Genomic DNA, 21,107 nt, shown 5'->3' with positions numbered 1-21,107 from the left:
CACCAAACACAGACCAGTATTATAGTTCTAACAAATAAACTGATTTCTTTGTATCTACGCAGTATCTTAATTGTTACTGTTTCAATTAAAAGACCTAAAGAGCATGCTATACTAACTGGAAGAGAATTTTCTAGGAGATCAAGTGAATTTCTTGTATAAAAATAGAGAAACAGATTGGTTCCCTAATCCCTTAGTAAGACCTAATTCATCTCACAGCAAATTCTTAATAAAAGGACAGAAAACAGTAACCTTGATAAACTGAAGAACATAAGCTGCTTTTTGAAGAAAGAGAGGATTTACCATAGGATATATTCTAAAAATTCTGGTTTTCATTTGTCTTCTTTCTTTTAACTAAATGACTGAGATGTCTTAGTTGTTGGAAAAAGGAACTTGTACCATTTTAATATGCTTATTTTCCAAATACTAACAAAATTAAAAATGTATTAAGTAGAATTCATGACATAATACTCAATTCTTTTGCAGAGCTGTACTTGAGGCAAAAGGTTCAAAGTTCAACTGGTAAGAACACTGGTGAATTACCAGTTTAAGTATTTTATTTGTGCTACAAGATGCAAATTACAAAGTTTATGTTTACAAGATTTATGTACAAAACCATAATTCACAAAATAGTCACATACATACTGACAACTAAAGTAATTACTAGTCCTTCACAATGACACTTACCTGTAAGTTCTGCTCTGCTAGAGACCAAAATAAATCAGTTCGCGCACACATAATACACAATCAGAATAACAATGCATTCCTCTATAAAGATTGACATTTGACTTGAAGCAGACAATAAACATTGAATTTTACCTACTGTTGCTTAGTAATGATATCTAAGATATCTAAGACTGGTTGGTAAAAAGCCAACACTCAGTGACACTGGTTTTGCTAAGTAGTTTGACGTGTTCCCTATTAGGACTACCTCAAAGTCTAGCAAAGAAAACAAGTCTGACACAACGGATTTAGACAAATGTTATTTCAAACAAACAGTAAAAAGTTACCTTTATATGTTCTAACCAATGGGTTGATTCCAGACTTGACAACCAGTGTGATTCTTCCACATTAGGATAAACAATGTCCTTCAACTTCTTTAAAGATTCCCGCATGACATGAATATTATGAATGTCCAAGAAGAAAAGTTCTGCATTGGGATATGCATCTTCACTTTCATATCCTCCCCCAGTTGCCTAAAAACAACATTTCTAAAATTAACTTTAGTATATATACACTCACGTAGCAACTTTTCCACAGAGCAAGAAGGGAATTTTATTTATACTTTATTTTGTAGTTGGGCAATATATAATTTCAGCTGCTTGTGTAAAACATCTGTTTCAGATACAAGCTTTGGAAGGGCACATTCTGGCAAAGAATACTTGGGGGCTTTCCTTTATCCAAAGGGACAAAATTTATTAAGTATAGCACATGGCCAGAAAGACACTGAAGCTGCTCCAGGTAGCCTTGTTCCTTACTTGACCAACTGACATTACAATGTCAGTACTTTTTTCTTCATTTATGTTCACTTCTCCCACCAAGGACTAAACAAACTCATGATTCTGAATACAAAAGAAATCAACTTACTTTCTAGACTGATTATTCAGGTTAAATTAAAATGTAAGGTATACCACACAAAACAACAATTACTCAACACATAAGAGATGATCACTTCCAGGGGATAAAATTGCTCATTTCTTTGTTTCTTAACAATTAGAAAAAGATTAAAAGGATTTGCCTGTTTCTTTACACCACTAATTAAAAAGAGGTCTCAGGTCTCCCCTGAGCCTCCTTTTCCTCCAAGCAGATCTCAGATTTACCAGTGCAAACCTGCTACCCAAAAAAAAAAAAAAATTCCTCCTTTCCTGTGTTTAAACTGCCTGGTTATTTGCTACTAAAATTGAACTGATACAGAAATAAATTAAAATGATAAGAATGTTTGGCCACATAAAATTAAATTGAAGTGTTCAGTTAAGAATAAGCTACATTTCATTTAAGAATTAAGTTCAAGAATCTTTGATTCTGCCTCTAAGAAGTAAATTCATAACAACATTAAAGTTTAATTTAAAGTTACTTTTCTAACATTAGATTTTATTGCTAAAGGCTAAACATGTATTTAGATGTTAAGAAACTAAAAAGCCACACAAGTAAAAGTCTGTTCTACTGCTGCTCTCTCAAAGCATTTAGTCACCACCACAGCAGAGGATGTGCCTGGTCACAGAAGGAAGCAGAAACTCCCACTTTTAGGACACGGTGCCACTGATGAGATTTCCCAAAATTAGGATCATAGAATAATTTAGATTGGAAAAGACCTTTAAGGTCATTGAGTCCAACTGTTAACCCAGTAATGCCAAGTCCACCACTAAACCATGTCACCAAGGGCCACATTTACACAGCTTTTACATCTCTCCGGAGATGGTGATTCAACCACTGCCCTGGGCAGCCTGTTCCAATGCCTGACAACCCTTTTGTGGAAGAAATTGTTCCTAATATCTAATCTAAACCTGCCCTGGTGCAGCTTGAGGCCATTTCCTCTTGTCCTATCACTTGTTACTTGGGAGAACAGATCAATCCCCACCTCACTCCATCCTACTTTCAGGCAGTTGTAGAAGGCAATGAGGTCTCCCCTGAGTCTCCTTTCCTCCAAGCTAAACAACCCAAGATCCCTCAGCCTCAGAGAGCTGCAAAATGACAGCATTTCCTGCAGATAGCAAAAACGTGCCATGCCATGAATTGCAATAAATAAATTTTGCCTTTATAAGCCATTATGCCACCAGCTATGCATCAGACAATAATCTGAAGTATGGTATAGCCTTTCCCCATTAGTACCACCTGCATTTCTGTATAGTAGCATAGTATCTCTATTCTATGCTATGTCCTTCCTCAGATGATGGGATATTCTCAGAGCTGCCAGGTCTTTCATGGCCTTGAGCCTCAGTATTTTATTATGTAAATATATATTTGATTATGTAAATTTATCTACATTAAGATTACTACTGTTCCCAAAAACCTCCTCACAGAAAACTTTGGTCAGTCTTCTCCCTACCTCCCTTCACAAATAAGACTATGAAGCATCCGTTTACCTTGTTTGCAACAGCATTGACATTTGGCCTAGCATCATAGATGGTCAGTTTTGAGATTTGCCCATTGGCCTCCCTGATGATATCAAGGTATCTTTCATCATCTTTATTCCGCTTGCCACTCATTCCAACAAGGGGTTGACTGCAGCGCATAATAACAGCTTGAGTCTCTGGATGAATCCATGACAGAACCTAGTCACATGTCAAAAACGCATTAGAAGAAATATGTTTTATTAAAAATTACTAACTTTAAAGCTTAACTTATTCTTTAAAATAGACAATATGAAAATTAACAGTTACTTTAGTTCTTCAAAAGATAATCCCCAGATATGTCAAACTGCTTCCACTTTAGTCTCATAAAATTTAATAATCTTTAAAAGAGTTAATTCTTTCACATATTTAACTCTTACTGGAATTATATTTACCTATGTAATCCAGTGTATGTTACTGTTTTCCTACAAGTCTTAGGTTACACAAATAATTCTGAAAAGCAAACTGGAAACAAACACAGCAATGTCTGCTGAAACTAAGAAACAATTCAGAAGAATGAACTCATTGTAGAAATTATCACTAAGATGCTCCAGTTCTACAAGAACGCTTTCCCTTTTTTTAGACAGAGAAATGAAGTTGAACCTTTCTGCAGTATCTTGAATGTTTAACCTTCTCTTTAAATCAAATTTTGTTCCTCAGCCCTCTTTACAAAGAGGAGGCTCTGGAGCAAAGCACATGCTGCCTGCCTTGTTCTTGTGAGCCAGGAGCCACTTACCAGAAACAAGAGATAGCGAGCTACCCTGGGAACAGATTGTGGTGCAAGAGATTAAAGATAAGGATGCCAAGAAGTAGGCAAAATCTCCAATTTCATTGTTGAAGAATATTAAGAAACAGTATTCCTACCCAGTCTGAAAGTTGTGGGTTACACAGTGAAAGAACGTTAAAGTTTAAAAATTAAAAAAAAAAATAAAAAAAAAAAATCAATCATTCGGAGGCATTCACTCCTGAAACACAGCCCTTAGTTGTATATCCAAACCTGAGACCTGTCAGTGTACGTGTGGGCGAGCATGACTGGTTATTTCCTGACAAGAATAAAATTACTATTACGAAGGAAATGACTCTCACTGTACAGGCACACAAAAGCCTTGTCATGAATTTTTACATGACTGAGAAGATACAGCCCAGTTATAAGAACTTGTATATATTATTATATATGCACACACACGTGCATATATAGTAAATGTATGATTATAGGCCTAGCTTGTCAGTGAATACAATTTCTAATAAATATTTATAATATTTTCTCATCTGTTTGAAATTAAGTGAGATTCAAGGCAGCTTTCTGATACTGGCTAAGAATCTAGCACCTCTTCCAAGTTTGCCAAACAGAAATATTAGTTAAAACAGACTGTATGATGACAGAAACGAGTATTTTCTGTAGTGCTGTAAAGAGCCGATACATAAAAATTCTCTCAATGCAAAGAATTTTAGTTACAGAAATATACCCAAAATGTCAAATGGGTTTATCTTAAATTGCACATCCCAGTTTAAAGGCCTAAAAAGCCCAAGAACTCACTTCAGAGACCATGCATGACATCTTATTTTAGGAGTGACCATTGGAACTATGTTTAAATACCATGTGGTTTGCTTACAGGAGGGTAACAGTCATGATCAGATTTTATGTGCATCCAGCAACAGTCAACGAACTAGTACAAATGGCAATCTGAGGCTCATACTTCATTAACAAAAGGGATTCTGCAATGCTAGCATAGAAAAGTCAAGTTAAAACCGACCAAGTTGGAATGGGTGATTGTTGTGGGGGGAAAGCAGAACTGTGGCTTGGCCAAGACACTAGTTTCAAGCAGCAAAAACCACCAGCCAATCAAAACTCTTTTGCTGTAACCATTTCCAAAAAAAGCATCCTGTTGTGTTCAGCAAAAAATTGTTTGGATGCATACTTAAAACTAGCTACACTGCAAGGGAGCTTTCATCTCATAATACTCACCGGGATTCTATTTCGAGACCTAAAGGCAGCAACTTTCTTGAGATCATCATCTGTTGCGTTATATGGCACTACCAAGAGTGATGGATATGTGTCACACAGCCCGTAATGTTCATTAATAAAACTTACTCGCCACCGATCATTAGGCAGTCCCTAAAACATAACACAAAGTTTTTTCAATGTACTTCTGGCTGTAGAAATAATAATTCTGCTCTTGAATTTTACATGACATTATGGCCACATGGTGGCAACAACCTACCAATTTAATCAAACTATAGCACTGTTTCAAAACAATAGAAGAAAAAAAAAAAGATTACAAAACCACACAAAACAGCTCATTGCTGATGGATTCACAGCTTTAAACAACTATCTCACATGCTCTTCATGCACAATTCTATTCTTATAACACACACAAATCTATTTTTGCAACGAGTTTCAAAGCAGTGATTAAAACTAGCAGAAGTATTTCTTCAACTGTGGGACTGAGGAAAGAAAATTGCCTTGTGTCCTCCCTCAGAGCTCTGCCTTTCCATTTTCCTTTGCTGAAAACAAACTATGGTCCAGAGAAGACAGGGGGAAGAAGTCTCATATCTCAACCCTTCTTCCCTGTAGCCTGATACTAGCTTTAGGTTAAAAATAAGATTCAGGGTAGTGTACTTATGGAGGAACAACAACTTCTAGCTGCAGTCTGCTCAGTAAGGCATTTCATAAACAGGAGCCAGGAAATTAAGGAAGACTGATAAACTGATAAGCCCTCCACACATGCACAGTGGGGTTCATGTGGGCGTTTGTATTTTACCTTTTTTGGGTCTTACACATCTAAACCTCAAACCAGAAAACTACAGAGGGAGAAAACCATCTAAGGTAGTCCTTAATGTTTGCTTAAAAAAAAAAAAAGTAATATTTAAAGCAAAAATAAATTCTCTAAATGACATTTTAAAATTAAATATATCATCCTCTTTCATTGACATTTTTCTGAAATCACCTAAAGAGCAAGGCAGAATACAGATAGATGAATAAATAACTTCTGTAAAGCAATGTTGTTTCTAAAATAATCTGCTCCCCACGCTCCCCCCTTCACTTCAGGAAGGGGCAGACTAAATCAAACCTATATTTAGGACACTGTAGTTACATATTTGGCACATTCTCCCTGTCCCCTGCTCATTTAACAGTGGCACATTGTAATAGGTATCAATAACTTCCTTCAAAATGCAAGGACTACCTTCCTGTGACATTCTAATTTTTCTTTTAAAGGTTCCAGTGTTTTATTTTTTTCTTTACTTTTTCTCAAAGTTATATTTCCATCTTCTCCCATTCTCAGCTCCTCCCACAAAAGAGCTCATAAGAGAAATGTAACAAACAATAATTCCTCTATGTCAGTTGTCAGATATGAAAGCACCAGGCAACAGCAACTTTAATAACTCACTTGTCTCCTGTATTCAGACATTGGTCTGTACACCATCCATCCATTTTCAGAAAACTTTTCTTCATTCACAAATGCAAAAAAAAGCTGTAGGATGTAAGGGAAACTTATTACACCAAACTCTGACCAAAAGTGGCAAATATGAAGGCTCATCATCATCATTAGGTATAACCTAACTTTTCTATGCCAGCCCCGTTCTCTCCATTTAAATCTGATATGTATAACACTATGAAGCAAAGAGCAAGAACAAACAATACAGATCTGCTAATGAAATAATGAAAATGTGAAAATAGCTGAAACAAGAAGTGACAATAGGTGCATCTGCAAATACTACGTAAAATATTAGACACTAAATTGAAAGCATAAAAATATTTTAATTTCTATTCACTTCCATTAGGAAGCAGTCTTCATTCTGCATCCTCTCCGCAATCAATCCTTACTAAGAGAAATCCAGTTTACTGTAAAATTCCATGAAAATTAAAAAGTTGCCATTGAAAATGATACAAAAATATGTTGTTAACAGGTTACGCTATTTACTTTTCTCTTGCTTTGTTGCTCACTCTCAAGACTCATTTATACAACGCAGCGCCCTCACCCAGGATTCCAAGAACTTCCTCATGCCTTTTAGCTTCCTTCTCCTTTCAACCAATTCCAAGTGGTCTCTATTACATAACTAACCCCTGTTTTTCCCTGTTTTATTTTTACAGTTTATGATGAAAGCAGAAATGTTTATTTAAGAATCTCCTCCGTTGAGAAAATGGATTTTGGTGGCTTACAAATTCTTCAGATGCCAGCTGGAGCATGAAACTAAGTTGTTAAAGAACACAGAAGACAATGTGTTGTCCTGAGCTAATTAAGCAACAGCAGCCAGAGCAGAGACCATTCCAGAGCCCGTCATAGCTTGTTTGTAACAAAAAAGCTGAAAGGCTCCTAGCTATTCAAAGACATTAAAAGAAGAAACTGAAAGGTAAACTTAACATCCCAAACATAGATTATTTTCAAAGGCAATCATTTTCTGCATTTCTGCTTTTCTGAACTAAGCAGAAATGCAGAAAACCTGACAAGCAAGAAAAATCCCCAAAATTGTGTTTCTAAGGTGCCATGGTTACATCTGCTGAGGTACAGCAATGCTTCCCAAGTGCACCACAGGCCCAGACAGCGGTTTCTTTAGAATTTACAAGGGCAGACCTTAAGGGCTCCAGGCAATTCTGTTTAGCCTAACATGTTACAGTGGTTTAAACAGTAAACAGCTCTAGTCAAAACACAAAACAATCCCTCCAGAAGGAGGGCTTTCTTCCCCTTACACATTTCAAATCAGCAAGTATTTTAACAGGATGTCACTGCTCACACAAGATACTTTATCCCACTAGTTTTAGAAACTGGATTTTTAAATTAAATCGGTATTTTAGAACAAGTACATTCACTGGCAAGTTTGCAGAAGTAAACAATGCATTCCAAAGTTGTGTTTTCTGACTGTCTTCACCATTTTTAAAGAGGTAGGCCTTCAGTGTAAGTAAACATTACTGATTCTTTTGCCTAAAAAACCCTACTATCAAGTGGGACGGAGGGAGAGATTATGAAAGGAAAAGGAAAGAGGTGGACATCAACTGTATCAGAAAAAAAGTATTCCATTAGAAGTACATGCAAGTATCAGAAGTTAAATTAAAAAAAAAAAAAACAAAACTGAAAAAGGTTGGTTGTTTTCATTGCAAACTAGGAATACAGCAAAATAGAAATACCACTATATACCACTATCTAAAGCAGTAGATGCAAGTGATTTGCTCAACTGTTAATAAACAGCTACACACAAAAACCATCCCCTCCTCCCCAAAGAAATTTGCCATATCCTGAAGAGCAACTATGCTAAGAACTCACCAAGGAACCAGAGACAAAGGAGAATCTTACAACAGTAGAAACCAGACATACTGGAATCCTAACAGATCATTTAAAAGATGTCTCAAAGGTGGGAATATGTTATTTAAGTTGCCACTTACTCAAGTTCCATATGAGAACTTAAAAACTACCCAGCTTAAGCAATGCAAATTTATTACAGTGTACTGTTTCATAGAAGATTTTACTGATAAAAATAAAGAGGGTGCTGCTCCAAACTAGAAAGAAATAAGTGGCAGCTATGCTGTTCATGTCACCCACAAAATAACCCACAAGAAAAGTGTATTTCATTTTCACCTTTTAAAAAGACAGTGATAAACTTACTAAGCATGAGGAGGGGATGAACAAAATTCTTTCTGACAGAATGATTTCCTACTATGTACAGCATGTTTCATTTAAAACGCTTTGCTACAGAGCTTTACCACATCTGCTACAAAAGCTTTAGTCACACAGCCCACAACTATTAAAGCTGACAATTAAGCTTCATCAGTTCTGTTGACATTCATGGTAGTGAATGTCTTCATTCTTCAAATTCTTCCTATATTGCTCAAGGGAAAAAAAAATAGTAAAAAAATCACTAGCAGTAGGAATCAACCCAGCAAAAATCTGAAGCCTAACGAGTAACAGGACACCACAATGAATGCAAAGGTGTATGGAGCAAAACTTGGGCTTAGATTTTTATACAAGCAATTCAGAGAAAACTCTTGAAGTATACTCCAACAAGAACAGTATTTAAAAGTGAACAGTATATAAAAACCTGAAGACTAAAAATCATTTTTCTAATGCAAGAGCTGACTAAATTGTAACAAAAATTTATATACACAGTTCTATGTGCACACTGTGTAGACTGTACAGTTAGTCTGGTTACTACTAGAAGTCTTACTCATTGTACAGAAGAGATTAAAGATCTCAATCCTGCCCCACCGTCCCCAATGGCCTTTCACTTAAGACTTGATATTTCAAATTTTGAAAATATTCTTTGAGGATGGTGGAGCTTTAGTCCAGGCTAAATACTAGAGTCTGAAACACAGCAACATCTCCTGCCTACCTTAGGCCTGTCTCTCACAACAAAATATGCAAAGCAATATACAAAGCAGTTTCAAACAGCAGAAATGCTTCCTTTCCCACTCTGACAGTCATAGCATGGTTCCATTCAACAATACACAGCTTAAAGCAGTTTCTCAACCTAAGATTTTCATACATTTATATCCACTTAAGCAGCTCAGTAGACGTAAGTAAAATTTGTATCCTTCTATGCATGCCAACATGATACAGTAGAAAAGTAAGAGTAGCAGAATGTGCATTTAAAACTCCACATACATTTATACTCATTTCACAATATAGTTCTAATTTCAAACCACAGTTTAACTTCAGTGTAACAAGCAACCCCATTTTAATACTGAGAAACAGACACTTTAGCAAACATAAGATATATGCTTGAATACAATTGTATTTTCTTACTTGTGTTGGTACAAGCCATACTTAGCACACATTTGTACATTATTTTTATTAGAAAAAATGTGATGTGAGCAATGTAAAGTAATTTCTATTGAATAACACTTATTTGTTGGAGTTTCTATTATTCTGATGACAAACCAAATTGATTTGTTCATTATACTGGGGTTTGTCAATGTGATAAATACATATTTAGATCCCAGAAGGGTTTATTATAGTTCAGGTAAGCTTCACATCTGCACTAATGACCCGCATATTTCCACTTTTGTCCTAAATAACCCAAGCTTACAGATTAAGCACAGTACGTTGGTACCTATATGTCCTGATTTAACTTAACACTGCGGAAGCTTTCACCTCACGGTGCACATAATCTGAATGCAATTCTACAGTGCAGCAGGCAAACGAGACAGAAAAAATATGGGAAGAAGAAACTACACCATTTACAATATACTGTTCTCATATCACTTGAGGCAAGATTTCAGGTGCTACCCTAGTAAAAATACATGGCATAGCTTTTTGTGCATACAGGTTCCTTTGTATTCATGCCCCTCACACAATTCTTATGTCAGCATGAAAACGGAGAAGTCACTTCACTGCCCACAGGCATTTCATATGGACCAGCTGGGTGTATTTACATCCTTCAGAGTGCAGAGAGCACAGGCAGGTCGAAGAAGCAAACTACATGACCAGCTGTAGGAATCACAGGGCTCCACAAAGCAGAAAAGCTCTGCCAGCCTCTCTCAATGCATCAGTGTGCACACAGGCAAGCCTTTCAAATGCTGGAGTATAATAAATAGTTGGCCAGTTCTGCTCCACGCCTCCACACATCTTTCCATCGCTCCACATCTATGGTATATTCCTCCTAAACTCTCCTTCTCTCCAAACACCACTTTAGGTACTCCGAGCCTCCAACCTAACCTCTAATAATTTCTTTCTTCCCTCCACACAAAAAATTCTATTCCCTCAGATTGTCACTAATCCTGCCTCTCCAATGAAAAGCACTTCACAGCTCCTATTGCACCCCACCTATTTTCCCAGGAATTAATTCAACTGCAGTTTCATTAGATGTGTCTAAATTAAAGAAGCATGGTTGGAAATTCAAAAAAATAAAGCCTGCACACAAGAGACATTCAGGTTCAGACTTCCATGTCTGACGGAGGGCCCAACAATTCCTATTAGTCTATCTAAAAATCAGTTCCAAATTCTTTCCAACTGTTGGGGGGGGGAGGGGAATACCAAGGAAAGCACTAAAGAGGTAAGAAAAAAAAAAAGTACAGTTAAAAAAAAAAAGTCTAGTAAATCACCACTCAGAAAACTTACAGGGTGCAACGCCTGTGATTTATCAGTACCTGTAGGTGGTTAAATCAAGTAAGACTCATCAGTTAAGATGTTTGCAAAAGCAAATTAAAGCCTCTTTGCATAGAATGGAAATAGGTCTAAAAGCAGAAGACTACTGCTTCACTTCCAGCAGAAGGCTACTACCTCACTACAGAAAAGGCTTTAAAATCTTGCGTACTTTTTGGTGAGCTATTTTTTATGCTTCACTGTGCAAACAAATCTGTTTAATTCCTTGCAATAATTTTGAAAATGCAGATGCTAACCTGCAATTTGAACACACAGTCTCTTTTTCAGTCTTCCTACAGATAAAGTACTTGCCTTCAACTTTCAATTTATCATTTTGCACAGAAAAATAGTATGTGATACACTGGTTTCTCACAACACAATGTAGTTCTGTGAGATGAAGGAGAGAGCAGCTGCAATCTGACACCACAGTTTGCCAAGCAGTCTGTTTACAAATGGTTACATATTTACTCTATTTATGGAATCACAGTAGATAAACACATGTGCTACTTGTACAGAAGCATATAACATATATACAATTTATTAAATACTTGCCCAATCCTTATGCATTACAAAAGAAGAAAGCAGCAGAACTAAAACAAGGTCTTACGCACATGCAAAAAAATGTTTTTTCTATTTCTAACTTACTGGTTGATGCTTTTCATATATTACAAATCACCAAGATTTTAACTCAGCAGAAAAGGCTGTCAGTTTCTCAGTGTGTTTAAAGATACCATTATCCTTGCCTTTAATATGCCATTACTAGAACTTAGGCAGTTGTTCATGTGAAAGCTAAGATTAGACATCGTAGTATTCATATAATTAACTTCTGATCATTTGTGAATATGGCAGCCTTACACCATTATTGCACTGAGATTGACAGAAGTCATTCAGAACGAAGCCCCGAGTCAAGATGCTTTTTGCAAAATCAAGTTCTCTATTGGATAGGCACTTATGCGAGACTTCACTGCCACTTAAGATCATCTTTATAGATCCAATGACAACACTGACATGATCTGACTCTCACACACTTTATCAGGATAACTAGCTACATTGGGAGCAGGAGAGGTCAAAGTCAGACAGCATGACTATCAGTGTGTCTCATCAAAACTGGCATTCCCACAGAGCTATCATGGTTAGAAATAATTACATATATCACACAGGTATGATGGTGGCAAATAATCTTATAAAAATGATCTGTAATTTCAAGATAAGATCAGGAAGTGAAGCAGCTGCTATACAGAGACTAAATATACCTCATCTTTGTGGGGTACTACAAACATTTGGGGGGGATTTTGTGTTACGTTGGTTTAAAAAAAAAAAAAACAAAAAACCAAACAACAAAAACCAAACAACTGAACCCCAAACTTTAAAAAAGAAACCATTCAGCAACTATTTTCTGTCAGTTAGTACAAGTCTGTAAATGCAATAAAGGATTATGCTGTTTGTTCCACATCAACTAAGCTGCCAGTCAGATTTTAACATCATGTTATTGATTCCAGGAGATCTGAACCTAAACTATGCTCAAATTGGAGAGAGAGAAAAGTTAGTTTCTGGAAGTAAGCACACAGGACAGTGCTGAGAAACTAATGAACAGTTGCAAACAGACCTATGATTTTTTTATGGGCTTTCAAACACTGCTGTTTATATAATGATGGAGAAAAATCTTGAAAACAGTATGTACACTCAGAAATAATGTTCTCGGCTGTGTTTACCATCTATTTGTCAGAGATCAGCATAACATGAAGAAAACAGAAGCAAGGCATCTCTACAGCTCTGGGGACATGCATAGTTCCACTACACATAAAAACCAGTCAGGTAAAAATCTGACATAAAATATAAAAAACACAGATAAAAATCAGGGCACTGAAGGTTTCGACCTTTATTGTCCTGATGATACTTTCTTTCCACCACAAAGCTGCACAAGCATCAGTGCTGCTGAACTAGCTGACATCAAGGATGCAGTTCCACAAGGTAGTCTGAGCAAAATTATCAGTTTAACACTGATAAAAATAGGACATCTCTCTCTTTTCTCTCCTGCCTGCTCCCTATTCCACCCACATGCCCTCTCTTGCACTGGTTCTGGTGCATACTCATTTCAAACCTGGTCTCCTCAAATTATTAGAAAGTGGCACAAGACTAACGCAGAAAACAGAATATTTTGTGCTTGGTAAGTGAGCTGCATTAGCTTACTTGGCGATTATATAACTATCAATTTGGTACAAGAGGAATAATCAAACACATGGCTGGAAGGTAGAGAGGAGGAGACCAGAAAAAAGCAAAAGCTGAGCATATAAGTAGCAGGAGGCTGTCATCTTCACCCAGCTGTCATGTGAAGCCACAGCATGTTCTTTATAAAAAGATTTCCCCAATCGAGCTGGCTGCATGGTCAGAGTGCTAGCCTATGTTCAAAGGAAAAGGCAGACATGCACAGCCCAGATATACTGTCACGTTAAGACAGTGAAACCTTTTGTAAACCAGCCACTGAAAGAGGCAGTCCCATCATTACTCTTCATTCACAACCAGCCACAGAAGCCTCAACTCCATCTCACACTGGGCTGACAAGACTGAGGAAATGACTCAGGGTAAAGCTTTTATTTTTATTTTTTTTTACCTTGTTTGGCTTTAGTCCCTTTAATTCCCTATTTGGTTCATCATGCAGCCTCAAACTCATGCAAGGAAAGCCAACGCAAGGATGAACAACCAGGCAGAAACACCCACCTTTGGCAGGATCAATTTAAACTGCTTGCTGCAATACAGTGAAAGCACACCAAAAATATCACACACTTGCTTAGCTCATTTTAAAGTTAAGGGCTTATTCACTTTGTGACATTAGAAAATCAGGGAAAGTGCAACTTCATGATATAGCATAGGCTTACTTCATTTCACTCCAAAGTAATCATAATTTCTAATGGTTATACCTTGCTCCAGACATAGCCAAGGGATATAAAGTACAGCCATTCTTCATATTGTCACCATCTTCCCCAGTTCTGTGCTTTGCTGAATCTGAAGGCAAAATTACCTCTTCCTTGACTGAGCATTTTGTTATTCAGCATAACTTTTATTGGCAAGTTACATTCAGAATGGGCCAGGCCATGTAACCAGTTGTACTATGTTCAACAGGTGCAACAATAAAGCTGGAAGTGCTCTACTACACACATTACTCATGAACATCACTAGACAGGAACACCAGGGTTGAGGTGATAAAACCTCATACAAGTCCACATCTCATCACCATGTTATTCAAGCCCTAGTTGGATTGGACACCACGAAAAAAAAACAAAACAAAAAAAAACAACCCACAAGGGACTTACCTAAGTCAGTTACAACTTAATTTGTCCATATGCACTACATGCAAATCCATACTGGTCCTCAATATAAGGAAAAAAAGAATTCTTCAACATGAGACCAAATATTGGATGAGATTATCCAGAGACGTGACAGAATCTGCCTCACAAGAAAAATTCAAGACTAGGCTTGACTGTGCCCTGGATACCCTAATCTAAGGCCCCACTTGCAACAGAAGCCTGGACCAGGTAATGTTCAGAAGCCCCTCTTGACACAAACTTCTCTATAATTTGTTTTTTCTACGTATAGCTTTCTCTTTTCCACCATACTTTCCAAGCCCATATATCCTGTTATGCTTTCAATCATTCTCTCATATTATAAGAGGCAAAAAATGCCAGCAGTAGTTAGTGATATATTTGTTTCTTGTACTCACAAAGAAGCCTGATGTAGAACACCTCACACCTACCCAAATGTAGAAATGTTTCATTTCTTGAGACCTATTCATTAACACTACAAAATATTCCCCAAAAAGCATTTATTTTTCCTTATGCTTTCATTCCAGATTGTTTGCATAAATAATGCAAAATTTCTGCAAAAAAGTTTTAAAGAATTAAATGTTTATAGAGTATAGCCCATTGATTGGTATGTATCTTCAGAGAAGGAAGTAAGATTCTTGCTGCAGCCTCAGACTCAACAATTCTCTGAACAAAGCTCTTAAAGATTCATAGCAGAACCCTCTAACATTTTGTGAACAGTTACTCAGTTATTCTAAATGAAACCATCCCAATAAAGTGTAAACTGAATTTTACAAAAGACAAAATGAAGAGTTTACTGAAGAGCTGTCGAAATTATCCACACCCAAACACAATACACAGATTTTGGCATAGAAACAGAAGATAATCGTTAGTTATAGTCATTCAATTCCTTCCATTGGATCATTTTTTAATCTGAAATAAATCTGTTTAAATTCATTACTGTATTAGCTGCCTGTTACATTTTTCATCAGTTTCATCAATAAAACAAGTGTTGTCTTAACATGTCTTCTTTTTCTGAAGTAAAACTCTTGGTTATTTATATTTACAATTGCTTTGGAAGATCCCCACTAATCAAACATTTTCAAGAAATCAAGGCATGTACTACTGTATTTCCTAATTAGGGAGGATAACTTGCAGTCTCTAAGCAATGAAATCTATATGGATCACAGGTGTTCAACAGTTTACCTGACATATAGCATATAACATGATTTTACAAATACATAGATCTAAGTGCTGTAAATGTATAAAAAACATTAAATTTCTTTTGTTCATGCTGACATCAGATTCTGTGGTTATTCTTTTTAAGCAGCCACGATGTCCATTGTCAAACAGTTAATTGGCAAGAACTCTGCATTAAGACAACTCAATAGTATAAATGATGTAACTTACCAAGTTATGTGACTGGGGAAAAGCATGTTTTGTGAGGACTTCAAATATATCTCTTCTACTGTGCCCTTCTTGTTTTAATGCAAACCGTAAATTTCTCATGTCCTAAAACAAAGGCATTATCTTCTAAGTGAACCAAAGCAGCAAGATAGTTTTAACTGACATACAAATGCTATATTATCCATTAAACATGATTTAGAATCTGCTTGCAACACACCTCAAACTATTGTGACTGTTCAGTTTTATTTCTTATCTCATAAAATAAAATAGAGCATAAGAATTCTACAAATAAGGTAATACCACACTGCGATGCAAACACTGTTTTGTCATAAAGCCATCAAAAATGACTGTATCTGATTCACTAAAAAGTCTCCTGAGCTAGTGAATATTTGCAGGATGGGAATTACTCTGTTTTCAAAATGAAAATTTGCCAATTACCTGTCTAGACTACATTGTCCCTAGCTATTTTCTCATCACTAACATCAAAAATAAGCAATCTGTGCATTAACTTAAGAATCAAATGTGTACACATACTCCATTAATGAGTCAAAGAATCCTGAATTATCCACTGAGAACTCTCCAGTGACCATATTTTTTCATGGCAACATAATTTTTTTGTGATACTAAGGAAGCAGACATAGCTGTTCCTAGGCTTTTCACTGCCTTTACACCTTACAAAACCCCCATCTGAAGTGTTCTCCAAAAAGATTTTAGGATTATTAAAAAAAAATACTTATAGCACAAATGAAATAATGAAACAATGCAGGAATATTGCCCCAGAATAATTTGCACATGACTACTGTGCAAAGCCTGTCATTAGTTAGCGATTCAGAAAGGAAGACCAATCCCTCTCCTCACACACAGAGAGGACAGACCTTTACACAACAGGTATTTCCCTGTTCAGTTCCAAAAACCTCTTTTTAAATTTAGCTGTGGGGAACTTGTGTATTTTTATTCCTATAAATAGGTAAGCAGTGAGAAAAGGAATCTCTAGATTTCAATGAATTATTGGAAGTCTTACTTTACAGGTTATATCTAATCCATAAGAGTTCTCTCCTCTGCTGGAAGCCCCTCCCATTTTTTCAATCCTTGAAATTACACCCAACGGAACGTTCAACACCACAACTGGATCCTGCAAGGAAAGTTCAAGTAAGGAAAAGATCAATCCAAAGACCAAAGCAAACTGTTCCTACGCATTCGAGAATAGAAAGCAGACATTAAATACATACAGGAAGCAAAAGTGTATTTCTGCGTTTGATTCGAGTCTCCCCTGCCAACATGTTACGAAGTCTGTACAGTCACTTCACATTTTGAACATCATCCAATTAAACATGCAACAAAAATACTTCCTGCCTAATACAGTATGCAGGTAACAAAAGTGGCAAAACTCTGAAAGATGTATTCTGCTACATACTTCTGAATGCCTCTGCTTGCTCAGACTGCTTTATTGATATACAGAATACAGTTAGAACAAAATGAAAAAGGTATTACTAGCAGAGTTAGCTATAACCAGAAAGACCTCAGTTCAATAGTCCTAAAACCTTATTTAAGAAAAATAAATTATGAAACAGTTAAAAAGCACATTTTATTCTCTTTCATGTCACTGCTTATCAAACACACTACCACTCCCAGCACCCACATGAGGTTCTATTGATCAATCTGTTTTTCTTTACCAACAGGAAGGACAATCAAAACCTTGGTTTACTGACAGCCATTTCAAGAACTAATTCACATCATTAGTTGCTGCCCTTGATCTATCACAGAAAGTGTAAAGGGAACAGGTATCAAAAAAGTTTCAACAGGCAAAAGATAAAGGTATCAGTTCAATGTGATTAAACTGTACTTTTACCAGGCAAACCCCACATTTTTACAACACATTTAACTTTAAAGAACTTCCATTTTTATATGGATTTCACAGTGGCACAAAGGCAATTACTAATTAGTCATTACACAGTTAAGATATGGTTATTACAAACATTACAGACCATTTCAAGTAAAAAGCCTCCCAAGCAATTCCAACATGCATGTGTGTGCCAAAACTAAAACAAATGAACTGGTCACAAATACATCAAAGGCACTGGGGGTGAAGGGAAGGGGGTTAAAGCCAATGGATCCCACAGAAGTAATTGTGGCATATTACTCACGTTTTCCACGCTTCTTAGGTACAGCCTGTAATTTGTGATGTACACTCTTCCTTTAACAGGGCCATTAAATGGACACATATAAATAACCTCCTTGTCTGTAAGAAATGCAGCATTTCTTAGAGATTACAAAAAGAAAAAAAATCAGAGCTAAGGACAGCATCAGTTAAGTACCAGTAAAATAAAGAGAGAGCTGTATCTTTTTCTGAGATTAATTTAGAAAGTAGTAAGTCTGAATTTAGGCACTTGAATTAAGAAAATGTGAAAGTTCCATATATTACACTTGCCCAAATTAAATCAGCATATTTCAGCTGCCTTCCCTAGTTATGTTTGTGTTCTCCTTCTCAGCACTATGTGGGAGAGGGCAGGACATAGAATGAGTCGATTTAAGTCTTTAGTGATTACTAAACCAGTCTATTCACTGTCACAGAACAAATACATTCTTCTTTTGATACTACTACATCTTTCAGTGCTCTGTAACCAAATCTGCATTGAAGTAGTAGTTGCAGCTGTAAAGTGTTTAGGGAACTCACCATCCTGAAGAGAAACATTACACTTCAATTTGAGGCAATCAAATACAGCAGAGCCATCAGCACTGTTTCAGCAAGGGCAGTACCAAAATCAGTATTAACACATACTATTCAAAGAAGGAAGATTTAACTGAAGCAATGCCATTAAAGACTTAAGTAAAGCACTACAAACCACCTATTTCTCCCTGTCCACTCATCTCTTTAGCCCAGTCTATTTATCTGCCTTCCACAACAAGCATGCTCTTTCCAGCGTGTTGCCCCAAAGCACAATTTTCATAAGGTTCATATCAAACATTCATCTTAGTCCCACACCCTCTCCCTTGTGCCTTCCCCACAACTTTCCTCATAAAAAAACATAACTACTTTCCTCCGAATCACCACTCTTGTTTCGCCTCAGCCAATCTTGTTTACAAACCCACCTGACAAATTCTTGGGCAGGGGGGAAGGAGAAGCTTCATAAATTAAACAGACCACTTCCACTGTATTCTGATACCTCAACACAAATTTCCATGAGTGGAAGACTCCATCTCAGGAAGACCCTCCATCATGTAGGAAACCACTGTACACAAACTTCCTTACGCTACAACATTACTGCATGTAAAGGCTAACAAGTGCATAGTAACTACATGCATGCCATGTTATGTCAAGGAACCATAAGGCTGTACTTAGGGTAGTCAGTTTGGGCTAAGGTTCCACACTATACAAGACGCTGATACATAGTAGGTGGTATGTAGAATTCTCTTGACTTTGAAAGCTTGGAGTGGCTCTCACTACTAGACACGTGCTACTTAGTCTCTACAGTTATGACACATCTTGACTTGCCATTTCTTTGTATCAGAGGATCTACCATGTGTGCAAAGATTTCAAAGACTTAAAAAGTTATTTGTGATTACTAATAAAACGTCCCTACTGCAATTAACTAAAAAAAAATGCATGCCATTTTAGCAAGGCTTACACCCACACCCAGCCCAAAGCAGTCCAAATTATGAAACAATCCAGTAAGATGCATGTATATGCCAGACTCCTGAACACACTCTGCACTAGGCAGCTACATAGCTTCATACCTGTAACTCTAGTCTCTCCTGGCAGACGAGGTATTTCTTCATTTTGTTCCCAGTTAGTTCCATCTTTTAGAGTCTAAAGAAAGAGAAATACAACAGCACATTGTATTTATTTACAATTCCTTCAAGTTCCAGATTTAAAAACAACAACAACCACCAAAAAATATCTTAAAGGTAATTTCCACATGGGAAAATGTTTTTCCACAGTAGAAACTGATGGACAGAATCATACCAGGAACACTACCCTAAACTGCAACTATTAAATATTTAATATTAAATATTCATATTAAATATGAACAGATCTGAAACATAAGCATGTTGTAGTCTTTCTCCTTTTAAAAGAATAGTTAATTGTATTTACATTAAATTGGAATTAAATTTCTATACTGAAAGTTCTCTGAAAGCTCTGTGCAAGTACACTGGGCTTGGAAGAACAAATAAACTTAAGCATCACTTAAGCAGCATATTCACAACCATTACACACAATCTATTCACTTGTGACTTTCCCACATTCAGTAGTTTTTAAGAATGATTAATAGGAAAATAATCTTTATTTTTGAAGCAATGTTTAAAAAGCTTAATAAAACCTTCATTTCTGTTCTCTTGCACACAGGCTACATTTTCTTCAGCCACACAGCATCAAAAGCAGAAGGAAATGCAACTTAGAATGCTTTAATGTATTTTCCACTACAGATGGACATGATAATGGCAAGCCAACCAAACATAACTAGGTGTATCTTACAAACTGCAGTACAGAGTCTTTCTACAGCATCAAGGTACCAAAAAACTTTCAAGAATGCCACAGAATATTTCAGTGTAGAAAGCGATGATAAGAGTAAATTAGAATTGATTTTAAGGAGGTGCTCATAATTTGTGATTCAGAGTATTTCATGCACCCACTATGAAAAGTTTTTAGGCAACTCAGTTAACTGCTTTAGAATGTTTACATACATACATTCAAGAAAGTAGTAATTCAAATACTCATTTTGCTACCCAAATATGGAAGATAATGATCTCTGTGACCTTTGACATAAAACACATAAAAAAAGCTCCACTCACCCTTTTACTTGAGGAACTCTCCAAGGAGTTTGAATTATATTTAGGTGTTGATGACGAGGCCATAATGGGTATCTGATGAGAAAGCACAAATCGGAGACTTAAACTTCCACCTGGACTACGCTCCATTTACAGGAGAGATTTTAGACCTTGAAGGTCCACAGGTAGACATCAAGAACTTTCAGGAACATTTTGCACATTGCTCTTGATATTAAAAATTACACAATGCCTTGTAATTGAAGGTCACTGTTAAAAACCATCCAAATCTACCAAGAAATCCATTACTAGCTCTGCGACTGGTTCTTACTATAAGGACTATTCCAACTCAAGCAGTATTTTTGAATTCTGTTGTTTGAATACTATTATTAGTTCAGTCAAGAGACATTAGTGTTTTAAGCAACAGAATACACATACTATGAAACACATCCTAC

At 36.4% G+C, this 21,107-nt stretch overlaps 1 protein-coding gene across 1 annotated transcript in view; it reads right to left on the bottom strand.

Moving 5' to 3' along the window:
• Window positions 1–20,746, bottom strand: part of MTM1 (myotubularin 1) — a 28,658-nt gene extending 7,912 nt beyond the window's left edge. The window contains exons 1-9 of the mRNA XM_010009367.1: window positions 20,680–20,746; window positions 19,624–19,696; window positions 18,033–18,127; window positions 16,910–17,020; window positions 15,892–15,993; window positions 6,497–6,580; window positions 5,074–5,223; window positions 3,081–3,269; window positions 1,008–1,193 (exon numbers count right to left, since the gene is read on the bottom strand). Of these exons, the coding sequence (XP_010007669.1) occupies window positions 1,008–1,193; window positions 3,081–3,269; window positions 5,074–5,223; window positions 6,497–6,580; window positions 15,892–15,993; window positions 16,910–17,020; window positions 18,033–18,127; window positions 19,624–19,696; window positions 20,680–20,742 (1,053 nt within the window). The 5' untranslated portion in view covers window positions 20,743–20,746. The remainder of the gene's footprint in view (window positions 1–1,007; window positions 1,194–3,080; window positions 3,270–5,073; window positions 5,224–6,496; window positions 6,581–15,891; window positions 15,994–16,909; window positions 17,021–18,032; window positions 18,128–19,623; window positions 19,697–20,679) is intronic.
• Between the last annotated feature and the right edge of the window lie 361 nt (window positions 20,747–21,107).

The sequence above is a fragment of the Nestor notabilis genome, unplaced genomic scaffold (genome assembly GCF_000696875.1).
Source record: "Nestor notabilis isolate BGI_N333 unplaced genomic scaffold, ASM69687v1 scaffold3982, whole genome shotgun sequence".
In the NCBI taxonomy this organism is placed as follows: domain Eukaryota; kingdom Metazoa; phylum Chordata; class Aves; order Psittaciformes; family Psittacidae; genus Nestor; species Nestor notabilis.
Note: the sequence above shows the minus strand (reverse complement) of the source record. Positions and strands in the feature narration are given on the sequence as shown.